This window comes from Penicillium arizonense, assembly GCF_001773325.1.
Source record: "Penicillium arizonense strain CBS 141311 chromosome Unknown PENARI_contig034, whole genome shotgun sequence".
Lineage (NCBI taxonomy): Eukaryota > Fungi > Ascomycota > Eurotiomycetes > Eurotiales > Aspergillaceae > Penicillium > Penicillium arizonense.
In genome coordinates, this window is record NW_019173311.1 from 26,967 (window position 1) to 54,907 (window position 27,941).

General features: G+C 48.7%; 12 protein-coding genes across 12 annotated transcripts; 6 read left to right on the forward strand and 6 right to left on the reverse strand.

The window, feature by feature from the left end:
- Positions 1–413: 413 nt before the first annotated feature.
- On the reverse strand, positions 414–2,405 carry PENARI_c034G08567 (serine hydrolase domain-containing protein; the record flags this gene model as incomplete). The annotated part of the gene is made up of 4 exons (XM_022636734.1): positions 414–1,299; positions 1,353–1,617; positions 1,669–1,791; positions 1,844–2,405. 4 exons carry the CDS (start codon positions 2,403–2,405, stop codon positions 414–416), a joined length of 1,836 nt encoding a protein of 611 aa, XP_022483399.1.
- Positions 2,406–6,876: 4,471 nt separating this feature from the next.
- On the forward strand, positions 6,877–7,543 carry PENARI_c034G01917 (uncharacterized protein; the record flags this gene model as incomplete). The annotated part of the gene is made up of 4 exons (XM_022636688.1): positions 6,877–6,910; positions 6,933–6,991; positions 7,124–7,198; positions 7,310–7,543. 4 exons carry the CDS (start codon positions 6,877–6,879, stop codon positions 7,541–7,543), a joined length of 402 nt encoding a protein of 133 aa, XP_022483462.1.
- A 1,368-nt stretch (positions 7,544–8,911) lies between these two features.
- Positions 8,912–10,445, forward strand: PENARI_c034G07316 (uncharacterized protein; the record flags this gene model as incomplete). Its single annotated transcript, XM_022636724.1, has 4 exons — positions 8,912–9,551; positions 9,615–9,761; positions 9,819–10,095; positions 10,154–10,445. The coding sequence occupies 4 exons, from the start codon at positions 8,912–8,914 to the stop codon at positions 10,443–10,445; spliced, it is 1,356 nt and encodes a 451-aa protein (XP_022483439.1).
- A 174-nt stretch (positions 10,446–10,619) lies between these two features.
- On the reverse strand, positions 10,620–11,657 carry PENARI_c034G01811 (uncharacterized protein; the record flags this gene model as incomplete). The annotated part of the gene is made up of 3 exons (XM_022636687.1): positions 10,620–11,039; positions 11,106–11,306; positions 11,367–11,657. The coding sequence occupies 3 exons, from the start codon at positions 11,655–11,657 to the stop codon at positions 10,620–10,622; spliced, it is 912 nt and encodes a 303-aa protein (XP_022483453.1).
- Positions 11,658–11,864: 207 nt separating this feature from the next.
- On the reverse strand, positions 11,865–12,736 carry PENARI_c034G06683 (alpha/beta hydrolase; the record flags this gene model as incomplete). The annotated part of the gene is made up of 2 exons (XM_022636719.1): positions 11,865–12,203; positions 12,254–12,736. The coding sequence occupies 2 exons, from the start codon at positions 12,734–12,736 to the stop codon at positions 11,865–11,867; spliced, it is 822 nt and encodes a 273-aa protein (XP_022483403.1).
- Positions 12,737–13,050: 314 nt separating this feature from the next.
- PENARI_c034G02452 (uncharacterized protein) lies at positions 13,051–14,012 on the reverse strand (the record flags this gene model as incomplete). Its single annotated transcript, XM_022636692.1, has 3 exons — positions 13,051–13,501; positions 13,549–13,925; positions 13,971–14,012. The coding sequence occupies 3 exons, from the start codon at positions 14,010–14,012 to the stop codon at positions 13,051–13,053; spliced, it is 870 nt and encodes a 289-aa protein (XP_022483452.1).
- Positions 14,013–14,683: 671 nt separating this feature from the next.
- On the forward strand, positions 14,684–15,633 carry PENARI_c034G12352 (uncharacterized protein; the record flags this gene model as incomplete). The annotated part of the gene is made up of 3 exons (XM_022636752.1): positions 14,684–14,745; positions 14,794–14,823; positions 14,880–15,633. The coding sequence occupies 3 exons, from the start codon at positions 14,684–14,686 to the stop codon at positions 15,631–15,633; spliced, it is 846 nt and encodes a 281-aa protein (XP_022483424.1).
- Positions 15,634–15,776: 143 nt separating this feature from the next.
- Positions 15,777–16,762, reverse strand: PENARI_c034G05365 (uncharacterized protein; the record flags this gene model as incomplete). Its single annotated transcript, XM_022636709.1, has 5 exons — positions 15,777–15,964; positions 16,087–16,188; positions 16,253–16,536; positions 16,586–16,707; positions 16,757–16,762. The coding sequence occupies 5 exons, from the start codon at positions 16,760–16,762 to the stop codon at positions 15,777–15,779; spliced, it is 702 nt and encodes a 233-aa protein (XP_022483421.1).
- A 1,309-nt stretch (positions 16,763–18,071) lies between these two features.
- Positions 18,072–20,937, forward strand: PENARI_c034G00246 (putative short-chain dehydrogenase/reductase family protein; the record flags this gene model as incomplete). Its single annotated transcript, XM_022636679.1, has 3 exons — positions 18,072–18,175; positions 18,227–18,971; positions 20,032–20,937. The coding sequence occupies 3 exons, from the start codon at positions 18,072–18,074 to the stop codon at positions 20,935–20,937; spliced, it is 1,755 nt and encodes a 584-aa protein (XP_022483419.1).
- A 632-nt stretch (positions 20,938–21,569) lies between these two features.
- Positions 21,570–24,005, forward strand: PENARI_c034G09733 (non-ribosomal peptide synthetase; the record flags this gene model as incomplete). Its single annotated transcript, XM_022636738.1, has 1 exon — positions 21,570–24,005. One exon carries the CDS (start codon positions 21,570–21,572, stop codon positions 24,003–24,005), a length of 2,436 nt encoding a protein of 811 aa, XP_022483456.1.
- An 840-nt stretch (positions 24,006–24,845) lies between these two features.
- Positions 24,846–26,332, forward strand: PENARI_c034G04027 (uncharacterized protein; the record flags this gene model as incomplete). The annotated part of the gene is made up of 3 exons (XM_022636701.1): positions 24,846–25,455; positions 25,504–25,588; positions 25,639–26,332. 3 exons carry the CDS (start codon positions 24,846–24,848, stop codon positions 26,330–26,332), a joined length of 1,389 nt encoding a protein of 462 aa, XP_022483466.1.
- Positions 26,333–26,910: 578 nt separating this feature from the next.
- Positions 26,911–27,891, reverse strand: PENARI_c034G06029 (uncharacterized protein; the record flags this gene model as incomplete). The annotated part of the gene is made up of 2 exons (XM_022636713.1): positions 26,911–27,481; positions 27,674–27,891. 2 exons carry the CDS (start codon positions 27,889–27,891, stop codon positions 26,911–26,913), a joined length of 789 nt encoding a protein of 262 aa, XP_022483438.1.
- Between the last annotated feature and the right edge of the window lie 50 nt (positions 27,892–27,941).

Sequence of the window (27,941 nt, forward strand, 5' to 3'; positions counted from 1 at the left end):
TATTGCACGTCGAGATACCATCACAAATGAAGCTACGTTCAAGTTTCTCCACTAACCACAATTGAAAAATCCCAGCACGGGTACCCAGGTCAACGCAGTCCTTTTTCACAGCAGGGCCCCAGAGCTTATAAAATGATTGAGTCCGGTGAAACTGGACGCCCTGCAGGTCAGGTGTCAAATTCTTCCTATCTTCAAGCCAGCGTTGAAACAAATCTAGAACATCTGAATTTGTCCATTGAAATTGTTCATCGTCCATCATATCGCTCGTGAGTATAAGCCACCTTAAACCTTTTGGCAGAGCGTCCTCGATACGAACCGAATACCATTCATCTCGGGAAAATCCAACCAAGGAAGCACAGCGCCTAACCCGCACAGCGCCACGAGACAACCAGTACCGTATTTGCACGAAAATATCACATTTTCCCAAGCAGCCCACTTCGTAAAAACGGAATATTAACTCCAAGTACAGCCCCGTCAGTCTGGTTGACCTTGAAGACAACCCGGTCGAGTGATTTGCCACCATAATAGAGCCAGTCGATGGTTTGCCAAGAGGAGCACATCTTCGACAGTTTCCCCTGTCCTGGCAGATCGGTAATAGCAGCGTTGTCAGAGGGCACGATATCGAAGCTGATTCGCCAGTCCTGAAGGACCACACCATCTTCGCCTTCGGCTACTCGTTCGATTTCAGTTGGGTAGATGCGCATATCTGGATTCAAAATCCCAACTTGGGGCAGAACTGCGGCCCAGATCTTTTGGATACCTCCCAGTATGTCAGATCCGCTTCTTGTTAGGGAGTCTATCTTGATTCCTGTTCCGTTGTCCATGGATAGCACTAATTTGGGGGAAAAGTCTGGGTCCGCTGTTTCTGTGCTGATAGAAAACACAGGAGCGAAGGTTCCAGTATATCGCTCGGCCTGTCGACGAGCTTCCGAGTCAATCGCAGGGATGAGAGTTGAGATGATGGCTTCGTTGAGGATCGACGCAGTCGGCGCTGCTCTTGGACCCGCAGTCAAAACAACAAAGCCAGCTCCATACTGGTCGACCACCGAAAATTGGGCCACATAGCCCGATGCACCTCCACTTTTCGCAAATATGTCGACGGTGTGTGGATTTTCGGGTACTAGATTCTCTGTTCGCTGTATCTCCCATGGTCGACCAACAAGATTGTTAATTGAAGATGTCATTGACTGTGGCTTAAGCCATTGGCGAACTTCGTCTGGGGTATCGAGTATAGTGTAGTCTAAGATTCTGCTCATCAAAATTGAAAGGTCGCTCAGAGAAGAATAGAGGCCACCTCCTCTGGATATTGGTTAGCTTAGAATATGACAAACAGGAGTTGATGATCTTCATACGGGGCATTGGCTCCATAATCTGCTCCCCATCCTTGCTCCGCAGCAGGCAGAGGAGGAATAACGGCTGGTTCATATATTCCTGGGGATACACCCGTGTTTGTCAGACCGAGCGGACCAAATAATGTTTCATTTAGCATCTGTCTGTACGTTCTGCCGGTTTGGGACTCCAAAACTAAACCAAGTAGCGTGAAAGCTGCAGAGGAATATATTGGCTGGCCGTAGGGTGGCTGCACAGGCAGAGCACTGCGCATCATTTCAAGTATCTCTGATCCAATGTCAGTCAATCGGCAATAGGTCTGCCACAATGCATCCATACGTGTTTGATTGCATGCGCGGTTGAGGCCTGTTACTCCACATGGTGGGTAGCTTGCATTGCTAATAACAGGAAACCCAAGCTGCTCGTAAGCTGAATGCAGAAAATAGTAATCGAACGATGAAGCTAACGTAGTTCAAGTCAGCAAGGGCTAATGCAATGCTGTATGTTTACTTACGAAGATTTGCAGGTATTCCTGCCAAATGGTTTGACAAAGCCGAGAGGGTGATATTGTCCCACTGGATCAGCGACTGAGTTCCCTGAAGAGTCGGTAAATATTTGGTGATAGGGTCATCCAAATTGATGTTTGACTTCAGTAGCAGAATGTCTGTGAACAACTTGGACACCGATCCGATCAAATACTGCGAATTTTCATCGGCGACCTTGGTTCCGTTCACATTATTCTTCCCAAGGTGATGGTATGACCAAATAAGGCCACTGCGTGCAAGAGTTGCGTTCCCCTTCTGTGGGGATATGAATCCGATTGAAAACGAAGTTTGGTCCACGTCAAAGCCGGCCTTTATCTTTCCAGCTAAAGCATCGTCAAGAGCCTGACTCAGGTTTGCCGTTGCATCCTGAATAATTTTAGCTTTCCCCAGATCGGTTGGACGAGGCACAAGTGGCCCATATGGAACGCAGCCGCTCCATGGGGAGAGAGGTGTGGGAGGTTGGATTGCATCCGCGAGGCATATAGCAGAGACTAATGTAGAGGCGACGGCTGATGTTGAAAGTAAATGCATGATGATTGTGTGATAGTACTTGCAGTACCAGACGCAAGTACACGACGAAGGCCTTATTTATAAAGTAGCAAACTCACCAGATCTATACTAGCACTGCATGTATGATGTAACCGACCTTCCACGTTCATACCCGTTCGTACTCGTCAACTGGTGTCATCGAGTCATTTAAGGTTTGGTTCGTACTCGCTTGTCGATCCTTCCCAATATGGTTAGCCTTATTTGTGTTCCAAGATTCAGGCAGAATCAGGTGTCAAGTTTCTGTCGCAATTACCTTACGAATACTGCATGAAACCGGGTCTATAGATGATCCGTCGGCATAGCTTATGTAACTAGAATGGACCCATAAATGGCGAGAAATAGGGGTAATGGAAATACAGAGTCATTTACACCTCCAATTGGACGGATACAGTACAGATCGTGACAGTTATGAGCCCGGTTCGCACCTATTAGGAATTCATTTGCTATCATCCTTGAAGCTATTCGCAAGCTAAAAGGTCCAGAAAGCATCTAGCAGACTTCCTGACCCCTGAATCCCTTCGATCCCTACTATCCAACCATCTCGTAGGATCCTTGCTTCATCGCTAGAAGCAGCGTCCACAATGGAGACGGCGTCAATGCTCTCCGCCCTGAAGGGTGACAAACTGAAAGACTCGTCACAATGGCGAGCATGGCATAAGAGGATAAGGGCATTCGCAATGAATCGGACCGTCTAGGACCTTTGTAACCCTAACACCGATGAAGCCTATCGTCCGAAGGCTCTGAAAGAGCTATAGGAACCTAAGTATCCGCTAGAAGCGAATACGGAGGCTAAAAAGGACTGGAGAGACCTCTTAGAGGTCTACAAAATTGGAGCTAACCGCTGGGAGAAGTAGCGGAAAGGCCTTAATGAAGTGAATAAGTATATCATCACCTTCGTGGATAGCAGTCTCCGTGACGTAGTCCTCGAATTCGACACCCCGTATGACCGTCTAGTCTATCTAAAGACTAGGTTCGCGCGTACGCCCGCGTTTAAGGAGGAAATTCGGATACAATAGAGAGCTTTCTCGACCGTAAAACCTACTAGAGATATCGAGAAATGGCTTGCTTTGTGGACCGAGCTAAGGCAGCAAGTAGTTAGTCTCTAGCTTCCTAAAGTCGAAAGCGCCAATTAGGACTTCCTATAAGTAGTCAAAGAGGTCTTACCAATCTAGTGGCAAGCAAAATATTAAGAGATAGTGATGAATGGAGCCTCGTACAACACTTAGGACTTAATTGAGTCCTTTAGAGGCCTATATCGGGAAATTGGACTATTAGAAGCATCACAGCCACTAGCGTTAAAGGGGTCTTTCTCCACTTAATAGGGTTATTAGGAAGCAAGAAATAACTCTAGGAAGCTAAGGGAAGATATACCTTTCGATAAAAGACCTTGCCTATACGGCAATAAGTATCTAAAGCATTAATTCACTAACTGCTAGGTCGTTAATAAAGCAATTCGACCCGACGGTTACTAGCTAAAGAGGGAAAATCTCTAAAAAATGGAGAAAGCTCTATCGGCCGACCCAGTATGGAGGAAATAGATCAATGAAACTATCGAAAAAACTGTTGAAAAATCGTCAAAAATGCTAGCAAATGCCGTCTAATTACACCTAGGAAATACGTCCTTTTTAACCTAGGAAATTAGGTTAAAAATTGCTATCTTAGCACTTCATAACCGATGGATTCTTAACACCGGCTCCGGCGTCTATGTCTATAATGAGAGAAGCTGGTTCGTTAACCTCACGCCAGTAAAGGAAGCTCTCGTAATAGGAGATAGTAGTACAGCCGTTATTAGACGAGGGACGGTGAAGCTCACCGGCGCGGACCCGATATTAGGGCAAGAGAAGATTATCACCTTAAGCAATACTTACTACGCACCTAGGTTCCACGTTAACCTAGTATCGTACGCTAGGTTGCGAGAAAAGGGTGGTAAATAGTCTAAAGCTAAAGGGTATATCTAGGACCACTAGGGTATCCCTATAATTAGCTTGTATCTTAGGAAGCAGCACGGGTTATAGATCTTTGACTAACCTAATGAAGCTTTTTAGATCACTACTAATATAGTATCCTTGGCACTAAGGTAGGAAAAGGGTTTAATAGAGCTATGGCATCGACGTCTAGCCTATATATAGCCTATAACTCTTAAGTAGATGCTAAAAATGGTCGAGGGAGTGGTTATTAATAAGGAGGAAGCAACATCTAAGGCTATATACGAGATATACAGCCTAGGAAGGTCGAATCGATAAGTGTCTAGAAAGCCAATCGGACGAAGCTTCGGCCGATTCGGACGGGTACACTTCGACCTAATTCAACTTCCTTATTCTTATAATAAGTATCGATGGATCTCTTATTTTTACGTCGAAGGAATTAGGTTCCACTAGGTTACGACGTATAAGCTGAAACCTAAATGTTAGTAAGCTATTATGTAGTTCGTCTAACTAGCCAAAAATTGGTGGAACCTACCGATCAAAGCCTTTTATTATGACAATGAAGCTTCCGTAGGAAGGGTGTTAGAACGGAGTCTGATATCGGATGGCATTGTAGTCTATTATAGTCCACTAGGGCATCTAGAAATAAATGGATACGCCAAGAGAGTAGGGGGTATCATTATCGTACGTATAAGGATGCTAATGCTTAAAAGAAAGCTCCCGAAGGAGTTATAGCCGGAGGTAGTAATAGCAGCAGTCTAGCTGCTAAATCGGACGCTAACCTACCTCGCTAAGGAGAACCGCTAGGTAGTGCTATAGGACGAAGTCCGTAAGAGCTTTGCTACCGGCGAAGCTATTCCGAAGGTCAACCTATCGAATATTAGGTTATACGGAAGCCTTGCTTACTGCCGTATTGAAAAGTAAGTGTAATCGGATAAGATAAATCCACGCGCGGAGGTCGGTTTCCTAGTCGGCTATATAGTAGCAAATATCTAGAGAATATAGTTTCCTTAGCATAGAAAGGTTAGGTTAGTTAGGGACGCCGTATTCGATAAATCACGTCGATACGCACTAGGTTTTTAACCCTTTTAGCTAATTCTAATACCATTGGAAAAGGACCCGTAGGAATTAGACCTAGCGGAGGCTAAGAGAGTATTTCGGGCATCTATTATAACTAAAGAGACACCCGAATTAGAAGCAAGGGTCGATGGTAATACCGAAGAAGTAAGGGCTAGTGAAAATGCTAAGGAAGAAATATCAAGAAATGAGACTCCGCTAAGAGATGCTTTTTCGGCTAAGAAAGCATCTTATATAGTAAGCCGCTAAGGGGTGTACGATATACCTAGTAACTACCGCTTTGAACCTATATCGGTCCTCCTAGGCGTATTTCCGTAAGAAATTCCACTACCTCTGATACCTCCACGTGAATAAGAACCTCCTATAGCTCGTTAGGGGGTAGAGACGCCGGAAATACCGGCTAGGGACTAGCTCTAGGAGGCCTAGTAAGCAACCTAGGAGGTCTGGTAAGCGACCTAGGAAGCTTAGGAAAGTAGTGAATTAGACGATAAAGCTAAAGTATAGCTATAAGCGGAGCTAGCACTAAGAAAACTAGCTCTAAGAGACATCAACGGCGATCTAGATAAGGCAAATATTGTATCTAGATTAAGAAGAAGGTTAGCAAAACGGGATGATGCCTTCGCGTACGCTACTATAGAAGAACCCCTAGCCTTCCTCTATGTATTTATAGCGGCCCTATACGCGGAGAAGCTAATAAGACGTTATCGGGACGATCTACCTAATCCCCCGAAGTATTAGAAAGACGTTATGAATCACCTATTTTAACAAGGCTTCCTAGCCGCTATACGCAGAGAAATAGACTCTCTTATAGAGAAAGAGACGTATAAGGTGGTAGATCGTCTAAAGGACTAGGGAAAGTAGGTCTTGCCGCTACTATAGGTCTTCTTATATAAATTAGACTAGGACGGCTTCCTAGTTAAATTCAAAGCTCGTATTTGCGTGAGAGGAGACCTCGAGACAATTATATTAGAGGAAAAGAGGGCTATAACGCTAGTAGCTAGAACCGCGCGAATGATCTTCTCGTTAGTAGTAGCATTCGACCTAAATTTGAGACAGCGGGACGCTATAACAGTATTTCTTAATAGTAGGCTAGAAAAGGAGGTATACACTAGGATGCCGGAAGGTTTTGAGATGCTAGGAAAGTGTTAGAAGCTTCACAAAGCGCTATACGGGCTAAGAATCTCACTGCGCCTATAGTAGTAGGAAGTAGTAGAGGTTCTTAGCAAGCTAGGTCTAAAGTAAGCACCTAAAGACCTATACGTCTTTATTGGAGAAGGAATTATCGTCTTCTTCTACGTCGATGACATACTAATAGTAAGCTATCGGACGGCGGAGAGAAGAGCTAATTAGCTAGAAAGGGACCTCGAATCGCACTAGGAGCTTACTAACCATAGAGAAGCTGAATAGTTCCTAAATATACGTATTATTCGGAACCGGTAGGCGAAGAAATTATGGCTTTGCTAAGACAGCTATCTCATAAGCGTAGTAACTCGCTATAACCTCACAGACCGACCTCCCGTCTTAACCCCGCTACCGATCGAAGACCTAAAGCCGTATGAAGGTATCGTAAGCGCGTAAGAAATACACCTATATTAGCAAAAGGTCGGATCTATAGGATACGCTACCACGATTACCTAAGCCGATGCCGCTAAGGCAACTAGTAAATTGGCTGAATTCCTAACGAATCTAGGACCCTAGCACCACCGAGCCGTCGATCGAGCTATCACCTACCTCTATACCACCCGTTTCCTAGCAATCGAATATAATGCGGAGGTAGACATAGACTCAGTATAGCTAGCAAGCGATACATCATACGGTGATTATGTAGACCGGAAAAGCTCTGTAGGGTATATCTGCTAGGTCTACGGAGGACCTATAGACTAGAAGGCCACTAAGCAGCGGACGGTGACAACCTTAACCACCGAGGTAGAGCTTCTCGGTCTATCTGAAGCCGGCAAGTATCTCCAATGGTGGAGAAGACTGCTTGACCGAGTGGGCTTTGAGGCATCGCACGTCCTTACCATCGAATACGATAATGAAAGAGCTATTGGTCTGATCACTACCGACGATGCTAGCTTCGACACGAAGCTTAGGCATGTCGATATTCACTACCTCTAGCTGAGATAGGAAGTGAAGGCGGGACGCGTCGCCGTACGCTAGGTCCCGATAGCAAAAATGGTCGCTGATGGCCTGACGAAGCTGCTCTCACGGCAGAAGCATGCGAGCTTCGTCAAACTCTTGCGGATGGTCGAAATTGAGCACCTGGTCATGAAGGAATGACCTAAATTGAAGCAGATTCGCTGGTAAATGGCATTGACAGCGGCTTAGGATGGGATAGTGAGGCCGCTAAAGGGGTGTGTCGCAATTACCTTACGAATACTGCATGAAACCGGGTCTATAGATGATCCGTCGGCATAGCTTATGTAACTAGAATGGACCCATAAATGGCGAGAAATAGGGGTAATGGAAATACAGAGTCATTTACACCTCCAATTAGACGGATACAGTACAGATCGTGACAGTTTCAACTTCCCTGATGTTTGACTGCATGAAGGTATACACGAGTGAAGCTTAGCGCTTACTGAATGTTTAGTTAGAGATGATACGTCTATTGGTACACATTCTACGTCTCGGAAATTGGCGGGACAAATATGACGCCCACAGACTCCGAGCCAAACAAACCAGACCAAATGTATTGTGAAAACAACTAGTATTTACTTTCTAAGCTGCGCAATGATCAATATTATGCAATCTATTTTTACACATACAAGCAAACCATCAGTTCATTACCCGAAAACCTTCATGAATGTACTGTCCTAAACCGCGTTACACAAGTATCAGCCAACTCAAGGCTGACAGAAGCTTCCAGCTTGCCCACCTAATGGCATAATAGCGAAGGACGGCATTTGGACCCGAACCCCACGCGACAGGTGTCTGAGTCAGAATTGCGGATTCAGCTACATATGGCAGGCCTTGCTACTCGACTCGGTGTACTATCCGTGTATATCAGGGTCTAATATGCAGATGCACCAATTACGCACGTTTTTGATGTCTGAAGTCAGGGCCACGTTTCGTGATTGGAAATGTGTCCAGGGTCTGAGGTTGTGCTCCAGGTCACGTATATAACCTTTGTTTACGGAGGAATGCTGTTCGCTCAGTCAGATCATCACAACAATGAGTGTCCAGATCGCGTGGCTACGTTTTCTCGCCACTTTGATTACTCTGTTTGGAATTACAAATGGTCTGTCAATCGCAAATTCTTCAAACTCGTCTGTCTGTCGCTGCATGCCACAGGATTCATGTTGGCCAAATGACGACAGATGGGATCACTTCAATACGACCATTGGGGGTAAATTGATCGCAACAATTCCTATAGCCAGCCCATGTCACCTCGATCTATTCACGCCATACAACAAAACACAATGTGCCCAACTCCACTCGGATTGGGGCTTCCCAGCAACACACTATGAAACATCCTCGTCAATCATGGCATCCACATATACAAACAACAGTTGCAACCCATTCTCTCCAAAACATGTACCGTGTACGATTGGCAATTACATCCAATATGCAGTCAACGCAACTGAAGCTAGACATGTCCAAAAGTCTATCCATTTCGCCAAACGTCATAATATCAGACTTGTCATTCGAAACACGGGTCATGATCTCCTAGGAAAATCAACTGGAGCTGGAGCACTTGGTATCTGGATGCACCATATAAAGAATATCTCCATTGTGGACTACAACTCATCATACTATACCGGAAAAGCCATGAAAATAGGAGCTGGCGTTCAATCTTTCGAAGCCAGCTCCGCTGCTTCAAGAGCCGGTGTAGTGGTCGTTGGTGGCAATTGCCCAACTGTTGGCCTGGCAGGCGGGTATTCCCAAGGAGGTGGCCATGGCCAGTTAGTATCACAATTTGGACTTGCTGCGGATCAAGTTCTGGAATGGGAGGCTGTTCTCGCCGATGGAACACTGGTTGTTGCTTCTCCTTTTCAGAACTCTGACCTCTATTGGGCCCTTTCAGGTGGAGGTGGAGGAACATACGGTGTTGTCATTTCAATGACGAGCAAAGCCTATCCGGAGTTACAGACTGTTTCCGGGAATCTCTCTTTCTCGGATACGGGTATCTCCAGAGCGACATTCTTCGCGGGAGTAGAGATGTTTACTTCTCTTTTGCCTTCGATAGGTGATGCAGGAGGCGCAAGTGTTTGGTGGTTGACCAATAACTCCATGTCAACAACTCCAACTACGATCCCGCGTGGGACGGAAGCACTATACAACTCTTTATTCGATCCTTTGATCGGATTTTTCAAAAAGAACGGCATGCAGTATAGTACGTATGAAACCAGAATTATCGAAACGCAAATGCTAATACTATCGATATTCACAGCTTACTACGTCGAAGAATTCCCAACATTCCATGACGCCTATCAAAAGATGAACCCACCAGAAAATATAACTGACGAACTCCTCGGCGGCCGTCTCATTCCCCGATCAGTGGTGCAGCAAAACCTCACCGAGGTCGTATCAGCCTTCCGCGAAATTGTTGAAAAGGATACAGGTCTCGTAATATCAGGGGTTATGGTCAATTCCTCGCGCGTGGCTTACCCCAATAATAGTGTCAATCCAGCGTGGCGAGATGCTCTTATGAGTGTCGTGATGGGAGCGTCAGTTTAATCGATCTTCTTCCCACTACGGTTGATGTTGACTAATATCTTGATTTAGGTCTTTCAATTATACGGACTGGGATCGAAATGTTGCTAGGCAGCAGACCATTACTGACGTTCTCTTGCCGCCGTTGGAGAGGCTTACTCCTGGTGGCGGTGCTTATTTGAATGAAGCTGATCCGAATCAGATAGACTGGCAGCAGGCTTTCTATGGGGATAAGTATGCCAAATTACTCAGGATTAAGCGGAAGTATGATCCTCATTCTATCTTCTATGCATTTAAAGCTGTTGGGAGTGAGGCTTGGGTAGTTGCTGAGGGCGGGCGGTTATGCAGATCCAGAGATTTGTGAAAGTATGTAGATGCCCTTACTCGAAATTTAGCTAGAAAATGTTTTGGTTGTTATTGTTTTCCTATTTTAAATTGGTTTCATGCTTAGCATATCGCCGCTCGTGGTGGCGGAATTTCGCTAGGTGACATGACAGGGTAGAATGTAATTCTCGATGTGAGGAGGTAGCGATCCCTTTCACAGAGACCACCATCCCTTCTCAATGATAGTCTTCGAAAGGCCCCGCAATGCCGGGAACAGCATATTAACCTTCTCTGCGTTGTTATCGGGCAGCGGGCCAGCCTTACGGGCATCGAGATAGCATTGAAGCTGCTCGAAGTGGCTCGGACCAATCACAACTTCATCAGAGCTCTTCAACTGAGAGTGGAAGAGCAACCAGCGCAGAGCAAACTGAGCCCCAGTAGAGTCATGCTCCTTGGCCATGTTATCCAGCTCACGCATGGCATCGTGGAATGCAGGCTGGTCGTACCACATGCGGTAAAGTGCGCCCACCATGTTTCCCTCTCCAACCTCGAAGCGGGTCCCCTCCAAGCTTTGGAGTGTCGGGTGGTAGGATAGTTTACCAGTCAGGAAGCCACCAGCCAAGGGCGAGGTAGCCTCGAATGCAATCCCGAATTCACGAAGGACAGGGAACAGCTCGTCTTCGTAGCCGCGTCAGATGACATTGTATTGGCCTTGGTAGACAGATGGCATGACGAAGTCTTTCTCCACTGCCACGTCCATCCACTCGCGAACCATGGCTGGGGTGTAGTTGGACAAGCCAAGGTTTTCGAAAAGGCCCAGTCGATAGTAGTGGTCGAAGTATGCGGCTTGCTCGGCGATGGGGACTGTGCGGTCCGGGGCGTGAGCGTAGAGGGTGTGGATCTGAGGGATTAAAGTCAGCGATATCCGCGATACTCGAGCGCGAGATGAGCTTGAACACACCTTCTTGATCTTCAGTCGGTCCAGGCTATCATTGATCGATTTGCCAATGTTCTTCATGGAGAGTGAACCATCTCCGATGAACATAATCTTGGTGTCGATGATAGCATTCTCGGGCTTCTTTTCGCCGAGGAGCTTCTCCGAAACACCAGGATTGGTAGCTGGATAAAGGGCAGCAGTGTCAAAACGCTGAATGCCGGCATCCTTGAGGGCCACCATCAGCCGGTCAATGTTACCACTGACCCAGGTGGCACCGAAGCCCTGGGCACCGAAGACGTATTGAGGGGCATCCATGTTTGAAAATGAATGAAAGATTGAGGTTTGAAGGAAGAGAGATGAGAAGGAAATCCTAAAGAAGGTGCGTGTTTGGGGGGCAGTTCCTCGTTGCACAGAACGTCAAAAGCCCTCCCACACTTGCAGAACTCTCGGTTACACTTTGCACTACGTCTTCAGGGAAGAGAAATATTCATTGTGATATATGGCCCCATTGTTTGCCTATTCTCAATCTAAGATCTGGCCAGCAAACTCCTCGATCTTCTCAACGAGTCCCGTCGTCCAACTGAGATGCGGCGAGTGTCCACATGGTGCATGGTACATGGTGAACGGCTTCGACTGGCTCGCAGCCATGCCTTCCTGATACTCCTTTGGCAACGTGTAGTCATTTTCCAATACCAAATACGCACAGGGTAGAGTAGTGTAGGGGTTATGGGTCAGAGGGCTGTTCATGACAGGCGCTGCTGTCAACGTACCCGCCCATTTCTTAGCGGTCGCCTCGTCGAGATCATTGAAGAGGAATTTCTCAGGATCGACCATTGTGCCAAGGCCATCAACACCGTGTTTCTGCAGACCGTCAGTGCATGCTCGACAAGGATAACTGGTGGGAGTCCTACGTGGAACCGCATGAATGGGGGTGCAATGTTTCTGCCATCAGCGGGTTGAAAGAAGCTGTGGACAGATTGACCCTCGGGGATGATGAATGCGCCGATGAAGAAAATCCCGATGATACCGCCAGTCTTACCCTCCTGTGCCCGTACGGAAGCCTGTCGGGCAGATGTTGCTGCCTCGGCAGCCACCCAACCGCCAGACGAGTGTCCTGCAAGCAAAACCGACTTTCCACCCGAGATCAGACGGTCGATTAGACGCCCAATTTCTGCTGCATCATCTGCGGGAAGAGGGTAACCTCCTGGAGGAGCCCTTCGATCGAAATCGGGGTTGTTGATGTCGCCGACATTCAGTTGGCTGAGATCGCAGGTAGGCCGCTGAGGGCAGTATGTTTCAATACCTCGCTCAGTCAGGGCATCCACCAGTGGCTGGTATGGAGCAGGTGTGTGGTAAGAGCCATGGCAGAGCACGACGACGAAGGGAGGGGCCATGGTGGTTGTAGAGAAGAAGTTGAGAGTAGGAGAGAAACATCAATAGATCCCCGCATGTAAGGCTGACCACCACTTCCCCTTTCAATGTCACGCTGACTCTACACGGAACTGTCTGTATTGGCTTACTTGCATATATTATGTATTTTATATCTTTGATTATCCCACCGATACAACCGATCACTCCAAAATGAGACAAATCTGACATGCATCCGGCATAAGCATTGCGTTTGAAGTTCAGTTCCTGATCGACATGTGGAGCACGCAGATCTCCTAGAGACGCAAGGAGAGCAAACAAAGACACTTGGCTACGACAATCAAACGGCGTCCACTTTAGGGGTAGGGGGCGGATTCAGACTATGCACGTCCAAATCGCGCGTCACCAAGATGCCTCCATCTGCTCCTTTGTGTCCAGGCCCAGCAACTGCATGCGCTGTGGGTGCCCCGGTATCCCCAATTTCATTCCATGTCATGTTTCTCTCCTCGTCGTGGCTGCGATCAAGAGTTGAGAGGAGGGAATCAAACTTGGCCAGATGGCGGCGTGGACGGGTACGAGCAGACCCGATGGTGGGCAAGTCGTGCGGTCGCGCCGAAGGCACACGGCGCCCACGGAAGATCAAAGGACCCAAGGTTGGCACACAGGCCACCAATATTCCTGCAGTCATCTCGGCAATGACAAAGATCGAACTGTCTCTAGCGCAGTAGATGATATCGTCGGTTGGACAGAGCTTGGTCTGTATAATGCGGCCCAGATTGATACCAGCCGTTCTGCTACCGTCAGCTCCTGGAGATGAACTAGCAAATGCATGACTTACAATACTCCCAGTGCAAACGACGCTGTCACACCGGTCTTCTTGCGACTTGACATATGCAACCGCCATACGATTGGCAGAGGCAGCAGCACGACTCCTAGGTCGATCCCCATGTTGAATCCTGCAGAGGCGTACTCGGTCTTGATCACATCGCCGCAAACCCCTGCAATAGTGCGGTCCCAGTTGTAAGCGACCGGGCGGCACAGCAGAGCAATTGTCAAAATTGAAGCCACCCAGTATAGGAAGACCAAGCCTCCCACTCCCATTGCTGTCCAGAAGAAGACTGGATTGTTTGGGAAGATCTCAATATATAGCAGCAGAATGGCGAGTCGAAATGAGGCTGTTGCTGTAGCCCAAAACCATTCCGATGCCCAGAATGTCTGACCAAATCAGCATCAAGCATCTCACATACATACAAAACACACCTTTAATGCACTTATCAACTGTTCTGGGTGGTGAGCAGCCATTATCGATGTGTGTCCGCCATAGCCGCCGATGATCGCCCCTGAGGCTGGAGATAAGCCGAGGACCATACAAACGAAGCACCCCGTTGGACTCACCTGTCAGTACGTCTATCACATATCCAGTCAAGGCAGCCTGGACTTTGTATTAGTATTTTGAGAGTTGCAGGTCTATTCAGACTGACAGACTGACCAGTGAGAAAAATACGAGATAATCATGGCTTTTGAACTGCCGATGCCGCATTCGTGTAGAGATCACCCTCAAAATCACCGCACCGGCAGCAATAAAGAGTAATATTAAACTCCAGGCGATCAGCACCGGAGCGCGTGGATTCAGGCGCACCATAATGATATCCAAGGGAAAGTCACTAGATGGCTATACCGGAGGGGATGATGATGGCAAGTACTATAGGAAAAACAAAGGGATTCAGCAGTTTGAGCCTCTCTTCAAGTAGCCTGGTCTCGTTTGGGACACGGCACCTCTCAATGGGGTATCTTCAAGTAGGGATTGCTGAACACTGCAGCTCTCGTACGACCTCACAACCTTGCTGACTCTCTTCACTTCAACTTGTTTCAGCTGGTAACCTTGCAGTTGAGGACACATCTAGTCTGAAGCACCAGTGGAAATACCCTTTCACATATCCTCCCTCCATCTTCCCTGCTCATTTCAAAGCAAAATGGCTCAGCGGCGAGATACATACGCGGAGAATATGGGGCGCAATTCCACCGAGGCGCAAAGGTAACAAAGTCCACCAACCAATAACAACCCAAAACTAACTCAAAACAGACTCGACGAGCAGTTCGAACTGATCACCGAGTAAGTGCCTATTGTGATGATTCCGCCTGGAAAATCCAGAAAACTGACTGACACAGAAACATCGGCTACCTTCTGCACCCATCCGTTCGATCCAAGCTGCCCCCCAATGCCCGAGTCGCTGACGTGGGCACAGGCACTGCAGCATTCCTGCGCAGTCTGAGCCATTACCATCCCAACGCAACTATGCATGGCTATGACATCTCGACCTCGCTGTTCCCGCCATTTTCCACCCTCCCCCCCAATGTCACACTGTACCTCCTCGACGCCCGTCAGCCCGTTCAGTCGACGCTATGGGCCAAATATGACCTCGTGCATGTGCGGCTCATTTCGGCGGGCCTCAAGCCTAGCGAGTGGCCTTCCATAATTCGGAACCTCACGCGCATGTTGAAGCCTGGTGGTGCTATGCAGTGGGAGGAATGTGATTTTACCGCTGTGCGACATCTTGCTTGTTCACCTACTGCCACTACCGACACTGCCTCTTATATGGGCCGGCATTTCCTCGCTGGGATGATGCACCATTTTCAAAATGGTTGGAATAGACTGACTACTGAGATGCGTGCCGCTGGTCTGAAAGAGGTTCATACTGAGGTTGTTGCTGCTGATCGAGTTTACGCCACCCGCCCGCGTCTTACTGCTAATGGAATGGTGGCTATATTTGCGTGGGCTCGGCTCGCGTCTGCAAGAGGGGATGAAGGCTCATTGACTATGCAGCAACTGGAGCAGCTTGAACGTAAGGCATACGCGGACATTCAATCGGGATGCTATGTGACTTTTGATATCCACGTTGCTTGGGGATTCTGCGCATCTTAAGAGGCCATTCATTGGGTCCTTTTCTTTTGATTTCTCGGTTCTAATTCCGCTGTCACTATGCAGCGATAAAACGGTGTAATGCATTTACATTATTTAATTCCGTTTCAATGGCTTCACGAGTTCCAAGTCAAATAACCAATCCCTCACCGACGCTCAAAAACAAGCCGACAAGGCCCAGGCTGAGCAGTAAGCTGATCCCTCATATCCCTTTCGACTGCCTCACCCCAATTTTCACCGGGCGCAAATCGGACCCGATACCGAGATACTAATGCAGCAGCAAGAAGACGAATCTGTGCAAGTGCCAAATGACGCCCAACACAGCTCGTTCGTCCTATTCAGCACAACGTGTTAGAATCTGACATACTCAATTTCCGCGTGCAACTCGACCATGAATATGGAAACACAGGTTGATATATATATATCTAGTCACCAATACGTTGGGTAGCAGCTTACCAATACCAAAAGGAGCAAAAGCCCTCTTGTCCTTAATCAGCTCTGGTCGGCTGTACCACCGCTCCGGAATGAAGTCGTGGGGGTTGACATACGCGGTCTCGACTGGGTTCTTGTCAGCTTGTGTATTTGTATAATGTCATGTAATTGGATGTGATGCTATGCTTACGTCGACCAATTGTATACCGTGGCGCACAGACTTTCGTGTTTCCTGGGATGAATATTCCGCAAATTACTAGGCCTTCTGGTGGTGTTACTCGAGAGCTGAATGTTAGGACTGCTGGTAGGAGGCGCATTGCTTCGTTTATCGTTCCGTTCAGGTGGGAGAGGGTTGATAGAAGTGCTGGGTCTTCTATATTGATCTCTTGTAGTTCTTCGTGGATTTTCTCGGCGTGGTCGGGGTATCGGGCGAGGAAGTAGAATAGAAGTGTTAGGCTCGGGGCAGTTGTGTCGCTTCATCTTGAAATTAGAAAAATGATTATCTATACGAAGCGTTACTTACCTGCCAGCTACGACTAGTGTAGCAGTATCACCACTCAACCATCGCGCTCGGGTAGGGTCTGATCTATGTTTTTCATAGTCTTCAATGAACCAAGAGGCGATATCTCGATCAGAAAGTACTTTCTATATCCCTGTTAGTCAAATCACTCGCCATGTAACTCGGCACTCTCACCTTCATCCGTCGAGCCATACACTGATCACAAAATTCAAGCATATGGAACCAATGACGAACTTTCCACAACCCAGGTATAAACGCAAATCCCAACCTAGGAATCCAAATGGCCGGACTAAATGGTCCCAGCATGGTGAGGGCCGATCTTAGCATCACGATAGATGAATGCCACTTTCTGGTACGCATCATGCCGAAGTCCTCACTGAAGGCGAAATCACCCATTGAATCGAATGCGAAAAAATACATCAAGTCATTTACTAGTACTGAGTTTGATTCTTCCATGGCGACAAGATTTTCCAGTGTGTGGACTTTTTCTATAAGTCTTCGGTGGTATTGCTGTAGGGCTAGGAGGTCCAATTAGTCTACGGCCTCTCTTATGGAATGTGTAGTTCTCACCCTTGGTACTTAAAGCCTGCTCCCACATTTTCCGCCGTTCATTATGAAGTTTTTTGTCCCGGGTAAAAATCGATGATAAGCGTGGATAAAGTAGGTCGTACCAATCGGATCGGGTATTGCGGTTTTGAAGGCCATCCATTGCCTCGTACGCCTCGGGGTGGAAGATAGTTATTTCACCGGGACCTGACACCCCATTGCAATGTTAGCAAAAGGATATACTGACGACTATCAGGATTCTTACCTGTTCGCACGAATTCTCCGTACTCTTCGTACCAGACTTGGAGAACAAGGTGGCCACGCGAGTCGCGACATTTCCAGACATGCCAGAGCTTGGTCAACGACGCTAGTCTTGGTCCAGGGAATCGTTTCAATTGGTGGAAGAAGATTCGGTAGATTGTAATGCTAGAGAACAAGGCGAAATTGTAACTTAGTATAGAGTATGTGATTCGGAAGACATTGTTTTGGCGGCTGTCGTGGTATATGAAAAGGCCGGCGGAGTATATGATGGCTGCAATGGCTATATGAAGAACAATGACCTCTGGCCCTCTAAGATGCCACTCGCCGTGTATGAAGATGAATTGGTGGACCAGTAGCCCCACCACAATAGCGATTGCTTCGGGTGCTAACATGGCCACAACTGCATGAAGATTGGCGAGGTCGTTAGAGGACGCTCGCCGAGGCTTTCCTGATGATATAAAGAGGCTGTGTCTGCTATATGACCGTTTATTTTGGGCCAAGCTCATTGTTGGACAGCGTCCGTCATCATCAGCTGTCGGGGGATATGTAGCAAATCCAGCCGTTTTGACGACAATGGCAATACGTCAGGTATCTACCCACAAGACAGGCCTTTGTTCAACCTCCCACGAACTCGGAAACTCTACATATTGGTAAGTTTGATTCACCGCTCCTTGTCGCTATAATGATCAAACTCGCCAACTTCAAGTCAAACCAAGCTTTCAAACTCCTCTGGCTGATACAACCACCTGATACCGGTGAAAGCCTTCGCCTGCTCTGTTATATACAGTGTGTCAGTGGAGGAATTCCAAACATGGACTTCTCTAACAAAGTCCTCAGGGGGCTCCAATCTTGCAGATACCATCTTTACACGTTCTGGCTGTTCGTCTTCAGCGATTTGAAAACCATCGTCGTACCAAGTACCATTTTCGGAATCACAAATGGTTGGGCCGCACCAAAATACGGTCTGCACGCTTCCAGTCAGCTTGTACGCCCTCAGAATACCATCGATCTTCTAAGCTTGATTGGCAGAGGCCTGACGGTCTTGTTATGGGTCGTGATAAACTTTATCCCATTCGCCATCAACAACCAGCGCGGCGAACGGGCAGTCGCCGAGGATCTCCTCAACAAGCCCTGGCGACCCTTTCCAAGTCATCGAATTTCCCACAAATACGCCACACGGATCATGGTAGCGCTGTACATATTCGCACCCTTGTATAGTATGATCTTTAGCGGAGGAACCCGACACTCTGGCTTATTGATAATCCTGGGATTGTGGTACAACAACTGGGGTGGCGCAGACAATGGCCCGATAGTACGAAACGTCACCAATGCGCTGGGCTATACATGTTTCGTATCCGGAGCCATGGAAGTGTTCCTGGGCGGCTCTGCTCTGCCCCTTCATCCTGGGGAGTTGTTGGGACAATGGCATCTGGTCATTACTGCTGTTATCTTCTCAACTGTTCATCTGCAGGATATGTCCGACCAGCCTGGTGATGCCCGGCGTGGTCGTCGCACAGCCCCTCTTGTGTGGGGTGATGGTTTTACTCGGTGGACGATCGCTGTGCCATTGGTCACTTGGGGGGTAGCTTGCCCTATGTTTTGGGGTGTTTCTTCGCTCTGGTATTTTCTAAGTGCTAGTTTAGCATGTACAGTGGCTGTGCGAGTTTTATTTGTGCGTGGAGTTCCTGGGGACCAGAAAACGTTTCGTACGTGGAATTGGTGGATTGCGGTAGTATATATGTTGCCGCTTTTCTCGGTAGACTCGACAGAAGGGATTGATTGAATTTTGAAAGCCTTGCAGCTCACTAGGATTTGTTCAGTGACCGGGTCCATACGCTTGGATAGGTTAGAGAATAGAAATGGCGTTGCTGTTGTAACAAGGCCTCTGCTTGCGTGCAGGGGCCCTATATTTCCCATGAGTTCTCCAACTCAGCGCAGATACGCAACGAATATTCGAAGTAGTAGAAAAGTAATTTTCGTTTGTAATAACTGTGATTTGTGCTCTAGTTAGCGTCAATTTAAGGACCACACGGCCGTCCGCGGACTTGGCTGGCTATTCAAAGGCTCCTCAAAGCTGAGGCTAGCTTAACCACCGTTCCTCGACCTGCCATGTATGTGGGAATAGGTGGAAAAGAAATTAATATCGCGAAGCAGGTCACAAAGAGTGTACCAAAGTCGGGTCAGGCGCGAACTGGAAACGTTGCGAAGAATACATGAAAGTTTAAGGGGCGGGAGTTAAAGCGTCGGTGGATACCACTATCAAAACTGGCTGGTCTCCCAGGCAGCTCTTCCACATACAAATGATGATGTTCCGACCCCTGCTCTGGTGGGGCCAACACGCACACCTTGTTGCCTTGAGATTCAAGAATGAATCCCTTGATAGCCCAAATGCATCGAAGCCAAACTAACTTTTCGTATTCAATGTAAATAATAAGCTCGGACAACTCGGTCTTTGACGGCTTTACTGTTAGTCAGAGAACATCTTAACCCCGATAATCTCCGTCCGTCCATAATGACGTTTGGCCGAGTCATTCACATTTAAGAAGCTATTTACGCCCCGGTTAAACCATATTCTTGTTCAAATATTCATCATGGGCTTTCTATACTCCCAATTTTTTGTTACTCCCCAATACCCTAAACAGTCCTTTGCGGATCAGACAGTGCTGATAACCGGCGCCAATGTCGGCTTAGGGTTAGAAGCTGCACGCCATGTCACGCGACTGGGCGCCTCTCGAGTGATCCTCGGCGTTCGCAATGTGAAAGCTGGCGAAACTGCGAAGGAGGACATTGAGAAGTCCACAGGCCGCTCAGGCGTGTGTGAAGTGTGGGAGGTAGACCTATCCTCATACGCATCCGTCATCGCATTCAGCGAGCGTATCGCGAAGCTCCCCAGCCTGGATGTAGCCATCCTCAATGCCGCCATTGCAACAGGAGAGTTCTCAACACCCGAAGGCTATGAGCGAAGTATCACCGTGAATGTGATCAGCACCCTCCTTCTCGGACTCCTCCTCCTCCCAACGCTAAAGTCGACCCGAAAACTGTTCCCATCACGCACGCCCCACCTCACATTCGTCGTGAGCGAAGTCCATGGCTGGGTCAGCTTCCCCGAATGGAAAGAAGATCAACCGATGAAAACAATCAGCGACCCAACAAAGGCGAACATGCGCGAGCGCTACCAATTGTCGAAGTTGCTCGAGGTGTTGCTCGTGCAGGAACTAGCAGGCCGGGTTCGCGGATCAGAGGTCATCATCAACATGGTCAACCCTGGTCTGTGCCACTCACAGCTCGGAAGGGAGGGAGGATGGAGCTTCATGCTGTTCAAGTTGGCCCTGGCTCGGTCTACCGATGTTGGCTCGCGGACCCTTGTAGCCGGGGCTACAGCTGGACTCGAAAGCCACGGCGCATATATGACAGATGGACATGTGGAGAATACGGCTCTTTCGCCATTTGTGCGTAGTGACGAAGGGCGCCAAGCGCGCGAGAAGTTGTGGAGTGAGTTGTCGTCGATCTTGGAGGGTGTTCGTCCTGGTATTATGCAGAACGTGTAATCGCTTAATATTATTTAATTTCCACTCATGTAATATTATTTAGTATTGAGTGAAATGGGATGTCATTTTATGGGAAATAACGAGTACTTTCGCACCTGATTGGGCAAATCTCTGTCTGACACCTGCAAGGTTGACCGTTTAGAGTCAGCAGTTGACACAAAACGTCGATCAGCTACTGGAATCCCCGGGTCTATCAAGTTGCTTTTGTTGATGTGGCCCTAAGTTCTTGACGGGCGTTCTCATTCGTAGATCAACATAGCCCAGGCAGCAATTGCCCGCTTTACTGGCTCAGCCAGCCCATTTGCAAATGCAACGGTCCATCACAGAGCAAACACTCAGCCAAGCAGATACGAAATAATGGTAAGATACGTGGTCCCAACGACCGCTGTACTACTCAAGAGCTTGTCCAACAGATGGCGGTGGCCTGAATAACGAGGTCCTATTGACTGCTCGCTTTGTTCAACAAAGAGATTGCCGGTGCCAAGAGACGTGTTCATAATGACCGTGAAACTATACAAGACAATTCGCTATGCTCAGCTGTGTTCATTTAAGTCTGCTTGTCCCAATACTCGACTGGGGTTACTTGTTGAGATCTGTACTTGCTGCTACTCATTTTACTGAATATATTCAACATGGTTCCTCTTTTAGAATCAATATCTGACGACTCTCACTCAACTACGACCTTCAAGAATTTGTCTAACGGGACTCCGATGCCAAGTGTTGACCTGACTCTCACTAGTCTTCCTCGGCGACTTTTATATCTCGCTGACGCTCTATATCCACCCCTTTCTGCTCATGCGGAATATCCAGACATTCTCCTCCAAAGAATCCTCCAATTGGCCTGGACTGCAACAATCCGATCATTTGCCTACACGACTACATTTTACATAGGCGAGCAATACCACAAGGGTCGATGCTATGTTGGCGAGGCAGCTCACGCCTTTTCCAGACCGACCGTCCAAATCCACATAGAACCCCATGATGCCGTTGGAGATCTACTTGCTCAGTCGGTTGAAACGTTGGCGTCTTTGAGAAATACAACTGTGGCAGCAAATGGAATATCTGGAATCGATAGAAAGGAGGGTGGCTTCAATGTGACAATTGTCTACGAGAGGCAGCCCTCAAATGAAAGCTGCAAGGCCCGCCGCGAGACATGCTGTCCTATACCAATTGAATCCCCTCAATCAGACTCAATTTTATCGGGACTACTTCTTTGCATATCTCACAGTCCAGATGACAAATTACATGCTCGACTGGACCTAGGCGACACTCACATCGATATACAACTCGTGACGAGCCTTCTGCATAGCTTTAACCAAGCACTATCATCGATGGATGGCTCACCAGCACAGACCATTGGCAGTCTCGAGCTATGCTCATCACAAGACCGGGACCTGATTGCCGGGTTCACCGGCACACTTGCACCTCCCCAGGATGCCCTTCTACATGATCTCTGTTTCCGACATGTCAAGATAACCCCTGACGCCCAAGCTATATGTTCCTGGGATGGCAATCTTACATACCGAGAACTCAAAGAGAAGACTTGTCGCCTGGCTCATTGGCTTGTCGGTGAAGGCGTAGGACCAAGTGTCTTCGTCTCTTGTGCCTTCTACAAATCTACATGGGCTGTCGTGGCTCGCCTCGCTGTCCTCATGGCCGGTGGTGCATATGTCTGTGTGGATGGAAGTAATCCGCCAACATACCTCAACTCCGTTCTAGAACGCACCCGGATCAAGATCATGTTGACCTCCACCGGGTATAAAGACAGGTTTTACAGCCGGGTTGAAACCGTGTTCGAAGTGAGCGAGGCTTCACTTTCGACACTCCCAATGGTAAATGGACCCCCCACTTCGGATGTCACGCCAACCGATCCATGTGTTGTTTTATTCACATCAGGCAGCACAGGCAACCCCAAAGCCATCGTACAAGAACATCGCAGCTATGCCTCTGCCCTGACAGATTATCTCCGCGTTATGGAGATGGGCCCACACAGCCGGATGTTCCAATTTGATGCCTACGCCTTCGACATCAGCAACAATGACTTCCTGGCACCGCTCATGGCCGGAGGATGTTGCTGTGTGCCAACAGTCTCACTGACCATAGACGCACTCATGAACGACATGAATGCATTGCAAGCCAACATTATGTTCGTAACACCCTCAGTCGCCATCGACATCGACCCAGACCGTGTCCCAACACTGAAGATGATGTGTATCGGCGGGGAGCCGGTCTCAGACGCCGTGTTGTCGAAATGGCTACACCGCGTGCAGGTCGTCAACCAATACGGTATGGGGGAGATCGCATCTCTGTGTGCCTATAACCGCAACCTCCAGATAGGGCGTGGTGCAGTAGTCGGTCGTCCTGCGACCGGAGCAATCTGGATTGTTAGCCCTGATAATCCCGAACAACTGATGCCCGTCGCGGCAATAGGAGAACTCCTAGTTGAAGGACCACATCTATCGCAAGGGTACTTGGACCATGTTTCCGGACAGTCTGAGAACTTCCTATCAACAGCACCAGCCTGGATGGCACAGCTTCACCCCGATAGACCTAACCATCGACTTTACCGGTCCGGGGACCTAGGTCGCTGGAACCACGACGGAACCCTTGAACTAATCGGCCGCAAGGACAGCATGCTGAAACTCGATGGGGCACGGGTCGAAGCCGAGCAGGTGGAGTATGTATTCCGCCGCAACCTGATGACAGGCGACGCAGCCATTGTCGATGTCCTCGGTGTGGCTGATGGCCTAGGGGATCCAACTCTCGTGGTCTATCTGTACCTTACGAGCAACCCAATGAATCTGGAGAGTGGGCGTATCGAGGAGATGCAATTCCGACCGATTAGTGACAGGCACGCAGTGCACACTGTGACCCGGTCACTCAGTGATGCTGTCAGCAAGAACCTGCCAACCTATTACGTCCCCAGTTTGTATCTCCTGATTGATCGCGTGCCACGCACAAAGTCGAACAAGACGGATCGACGTAAACTCCACATGCTGGGACAGGCGTATTACATGGAGCATCGAGGGGAGTTGAGAGATATCACTGTCTGGCCGGAATGGGAATAGGATGTTCTTTGGGGGATACAGATCGACTTGTTGGGGATATGGGTTGATTGTTTAATATATTCGCACTTTAATATTAAGACACGGGCTGAGATTAAGGTAGTTTGCAGTTATGGGGTTAGAATCGGCCTTTAAATTGTTGTTTATTTCGTTGTCGATCGTCATTCCCATGTGTCGAGTTTATCACTGCGACCCGTTGTGGAGTTGGATATCTGATAACTCGAAGAAGCTGTTAACCTGAAACGGGTTTCTTCGCCGACGGCCCCTGTTTCATGGGGGTTCGGGGCATCTTCGGACGTTCTACACTTCTATATCGAAACGGAAGCCAAGTGCGTCTGCCTTCCATTTTGGCTGTTCTGTTCTCGCGGCGATCAATAACCACAACACAGTCGGGTTTCAACAACCTTTGCTATCGACGAGACCTGTGCGTGAACTACAGTCATCCATTGAGAAAATCCCCGGTTAGAGCCGTCTGAAACGCCAACGGTGGGTCTATTCAGGAACTGGAAGGCCACCTGACGATCATTGCGACTGTCAGGGACAACTCGCACTTGCAACTCGGGGCTTACTTCTAAAGGCATTGATCGAGGCTCTAGTCTACTCAAGTTCAAACAGGCTAAGCCCACCTACGCGGCCGCTCCATGTCCACTTCTCAACAGCGCAGCCTACTCCGTACACTTCTAAGATATAAAGCAGCTTTCGCATGTTCATCATGTCTTCATCAGGGCAATTCTTTCTTTTCCTCCCCTCGTTCATTCATTCCTTTGATTCCATTCCTTAACGTACTGCTGGTACAGTCGTTCTTTTCTTTTTCATTCCCTTCTGGACAAATTCCAACAAACAATGTGCCTCCTCAAATCCCTCGTGGCAGCGGTCGCCCTCTTGGGCGCCCACGCCCAAGCCGCCGGTGTGTCAGGCACCGCAATCGGCTTCGCATCAGGCACAACCGGCGGCGGCAGTGCGGTCGCCGCTGCGCCTAGCGATACCACCGAGTTGACCAAGTGGTTGACCGACAGCACCCCGCGTACCATCCTCATCGACAAGGAGTTCAACTACCTCGGCACGGAGGGCAAGTGCACCGACTGCAAGTGCTGTATCCCTGAATCCAACACCTGCGGCAGCGCTGGCCAGAATGCCATCGATAACTCCGACTGGTGTGGCAGCTACCCAACTACCACTTGTACTTACGACAAAGCTGGCATTGAGGGTATCAATGTTGCGTCGAACAAGTCTATTGTCGGTGTTGGCAGTAATGGCGTCATTCGTGGTAAGGGTCTCCGCTTGACCGGTGTTAGCAATGTTATCATTCAGAACATTCACATCACCGAGTTGAACCCTCAGTTCATCTGGGGTGGTGATGCCATTACTCTCGATGGTACCAACAACATCTGGATTGATCACGTCAAGGTCAACCTCGTTGGCCGTCAGATGTTCGTCTCTGGTTATGAGGCTAGTAAGTATTCCTTTATCCTCTCATAGATCTATACTTACCAAAACCCAGGCGGCGCGGTCACCATCTCCAATTCTGAATTTGACGGCCAGACCAGCTGGTCCTCCTCCTGCGACGGCCACCATTACTGGACAGTGTAAGCAATCACATCCACAAACAAACGTCAACACGAACTAACCCACCCAGCCTCGGATACGGTAAAGACGACCAAGTAACATTCACCGGAAACTACATCCACCACACTTCCGGCCGCTCCCCCAAGCTCGAATTCAACAGCTTCTGGCATGCCTACAACAACTACTGGTTCAACAACACCGGCCACGCCTTTGACATCGGTGAAAGCACCAACGCTCTAATCGAAGGCAACGTCTTCCACCAAGTCAAGACCCCCATGCTAGAGGACAGCTCGCCAGGCGCAACCTTCGCCGTGAGCTCCAGCTCAGCCGCAACCTGCAAATCCAAGCTTGGCCGCGACTGCGCACCAAACTCCCTTGTCCAATCCGGCACCCTTTCCGCTAGCGATGAGTCCGTGCTGAGCGCCATGCCCAAGGGCGAATCCAGTGTCAACGTCCTGGCTGCTAGCCGCGTCCGCTCATCCGTTCTGTCCAATGCTGGTGTTGGTAAGCTCAGCTCGTCGAACTCAAAACGCCAGTTCAGGGGTCAGATTGCCCCTGTGCTTTCCTCTGCTGGTCCTGGTGCTTCGCCTGCCGGTCCTAAGCCTACTTGGAGCTGGAGGACTGTTGGCGTTAAGCCTACTCCTTCCTCCTTCCCTACTGCCTTCCCTACTGCTTTCCCTACTGAGTCTCCTCAGGGTTCCCCCTTTGGTGGTAAGGGTGGGGGTGCTGGTCCTTCCGGTGGTTTCCCTTTCGGTTGGTTCTAAATGCACACCACTGAACTAACTCATGGAGTGATGATTTCAACCTAGGTTATGGACTCGAGTTCTATATATCACTACATGTACTTCTTTTCACTTCTTATATAAAGCTTGACGGGTTCATGTGAACACGCTGTCTTGCTAATTTTGTATTTATTCTTGAACTATATGTTGCTGTAGGTAGAAATGTCTGTCTCTTCGAGGCGAATAGCCTGCTCTTCAATCTTTTTCCTTCTTCCCATATAGACAGACATCAACCAGTTCAGCACATTCTTAGCTCGTGCCCTGAGGTAGGGCCGAGGCTCCATGTCTCGGGCTCTCGGGCTCTCGGGGTGTGTCCCCTTGTTCCGAATCGGCTTTTCCGAAGTCCAAATAGATAGACCTCTGCTGGCGCCCCGTATCTTTGACAGTACATGAACCAAAGCGCCCGAGCAGGTATGCATGCACAACGCGGGTCCTTTTGTTTTCGCCACACACTGACGCTCTCGATTCAATGATCGCCGCACCCAAGTGCGCCCCTGATAGCCAAAGGCGTATGCAACTAATGTACTCGCATCTCGCGAACATATCCTTAAACCCTTCATTCACCCATCATACCCCCAAGCCGGAGCAACAGCAGTGTTCGAAACAAAGAACGCATTCGTCATATCACCGAAGTGCATCTCATCCCCAAACCCCGGAATCCCAGCTGAACCAATAGTAAACCCCGCATCAGGATCAACAGGCAACCAATTAGACGTGAAGCGCGTACTCCCATCTGGCATTTCCAGCGGTGTAAGCGCTTCCTCTTCGTCGACTCTGTGTGTGGAGTATTCAGAGTATCGACGTGGAGATGTATGAGCCTGCGTCTGACACCGACTCTGGACATGGCCTTGGTCTTGGCCGTGAGTATTCAAATCCACACCAAAGGTACTAATGTGCAGCCCCTCATCCCGTTCCCGGTCGCTCTCCTCCCAAGCCGAAGCATGACTGGAGTCAGGCGACAGACAAGGATCCGAACTCGGCGAAGTCGGGAAAGGATAGGCCATGGGGTTCGGGGAGGGAGTCATGAAGAGGGCGCGTTCGGTTGCGAGGGCGTCGCGGAGTTGGATCGGGGGATTTTCGGGACTTGCGTTCGGTTGGGCTGTTCGCAGTGGCTGGAGGTGTAGGGGATTACTATTTGGGCTTGCACATGTTAGTTGCATGTCATGGTGTGTTTTTTTCCTGCTTTATTTATTGCCCCCCGGTTTGCCTCGGGATTTTTGTTTTTGTTTTTTTTTTCTTTTTCTGTTTCTTGGCTTGCAGATTGTAAGGGGTTTTATTTACCTTGAGTCCACACTGTGTTGTCTCACTAGACCGGCTTCATACCATAGTTGTGGGTATGGCTGGAATGTATTTGTCTTGGATGCGTATTCGTTCCAGTTGAACTGTTCAGACCAGATCGGGTCTAGGTCTTCTTGCATTGCGAACTGGAAGTCGCTGGCGATGAATGGGTGTGGACTTAGATCTTGCGATGCCATTGTCTGCTGATCGAGGAGGTTATCCATCGGCCAGGTAGGCATATCGAAATGTGCTGCTTCAGTCATTATGTCGGAGTGTAGATCTGCCGACAGGACTAGGAGCAGGAATGGCTAAG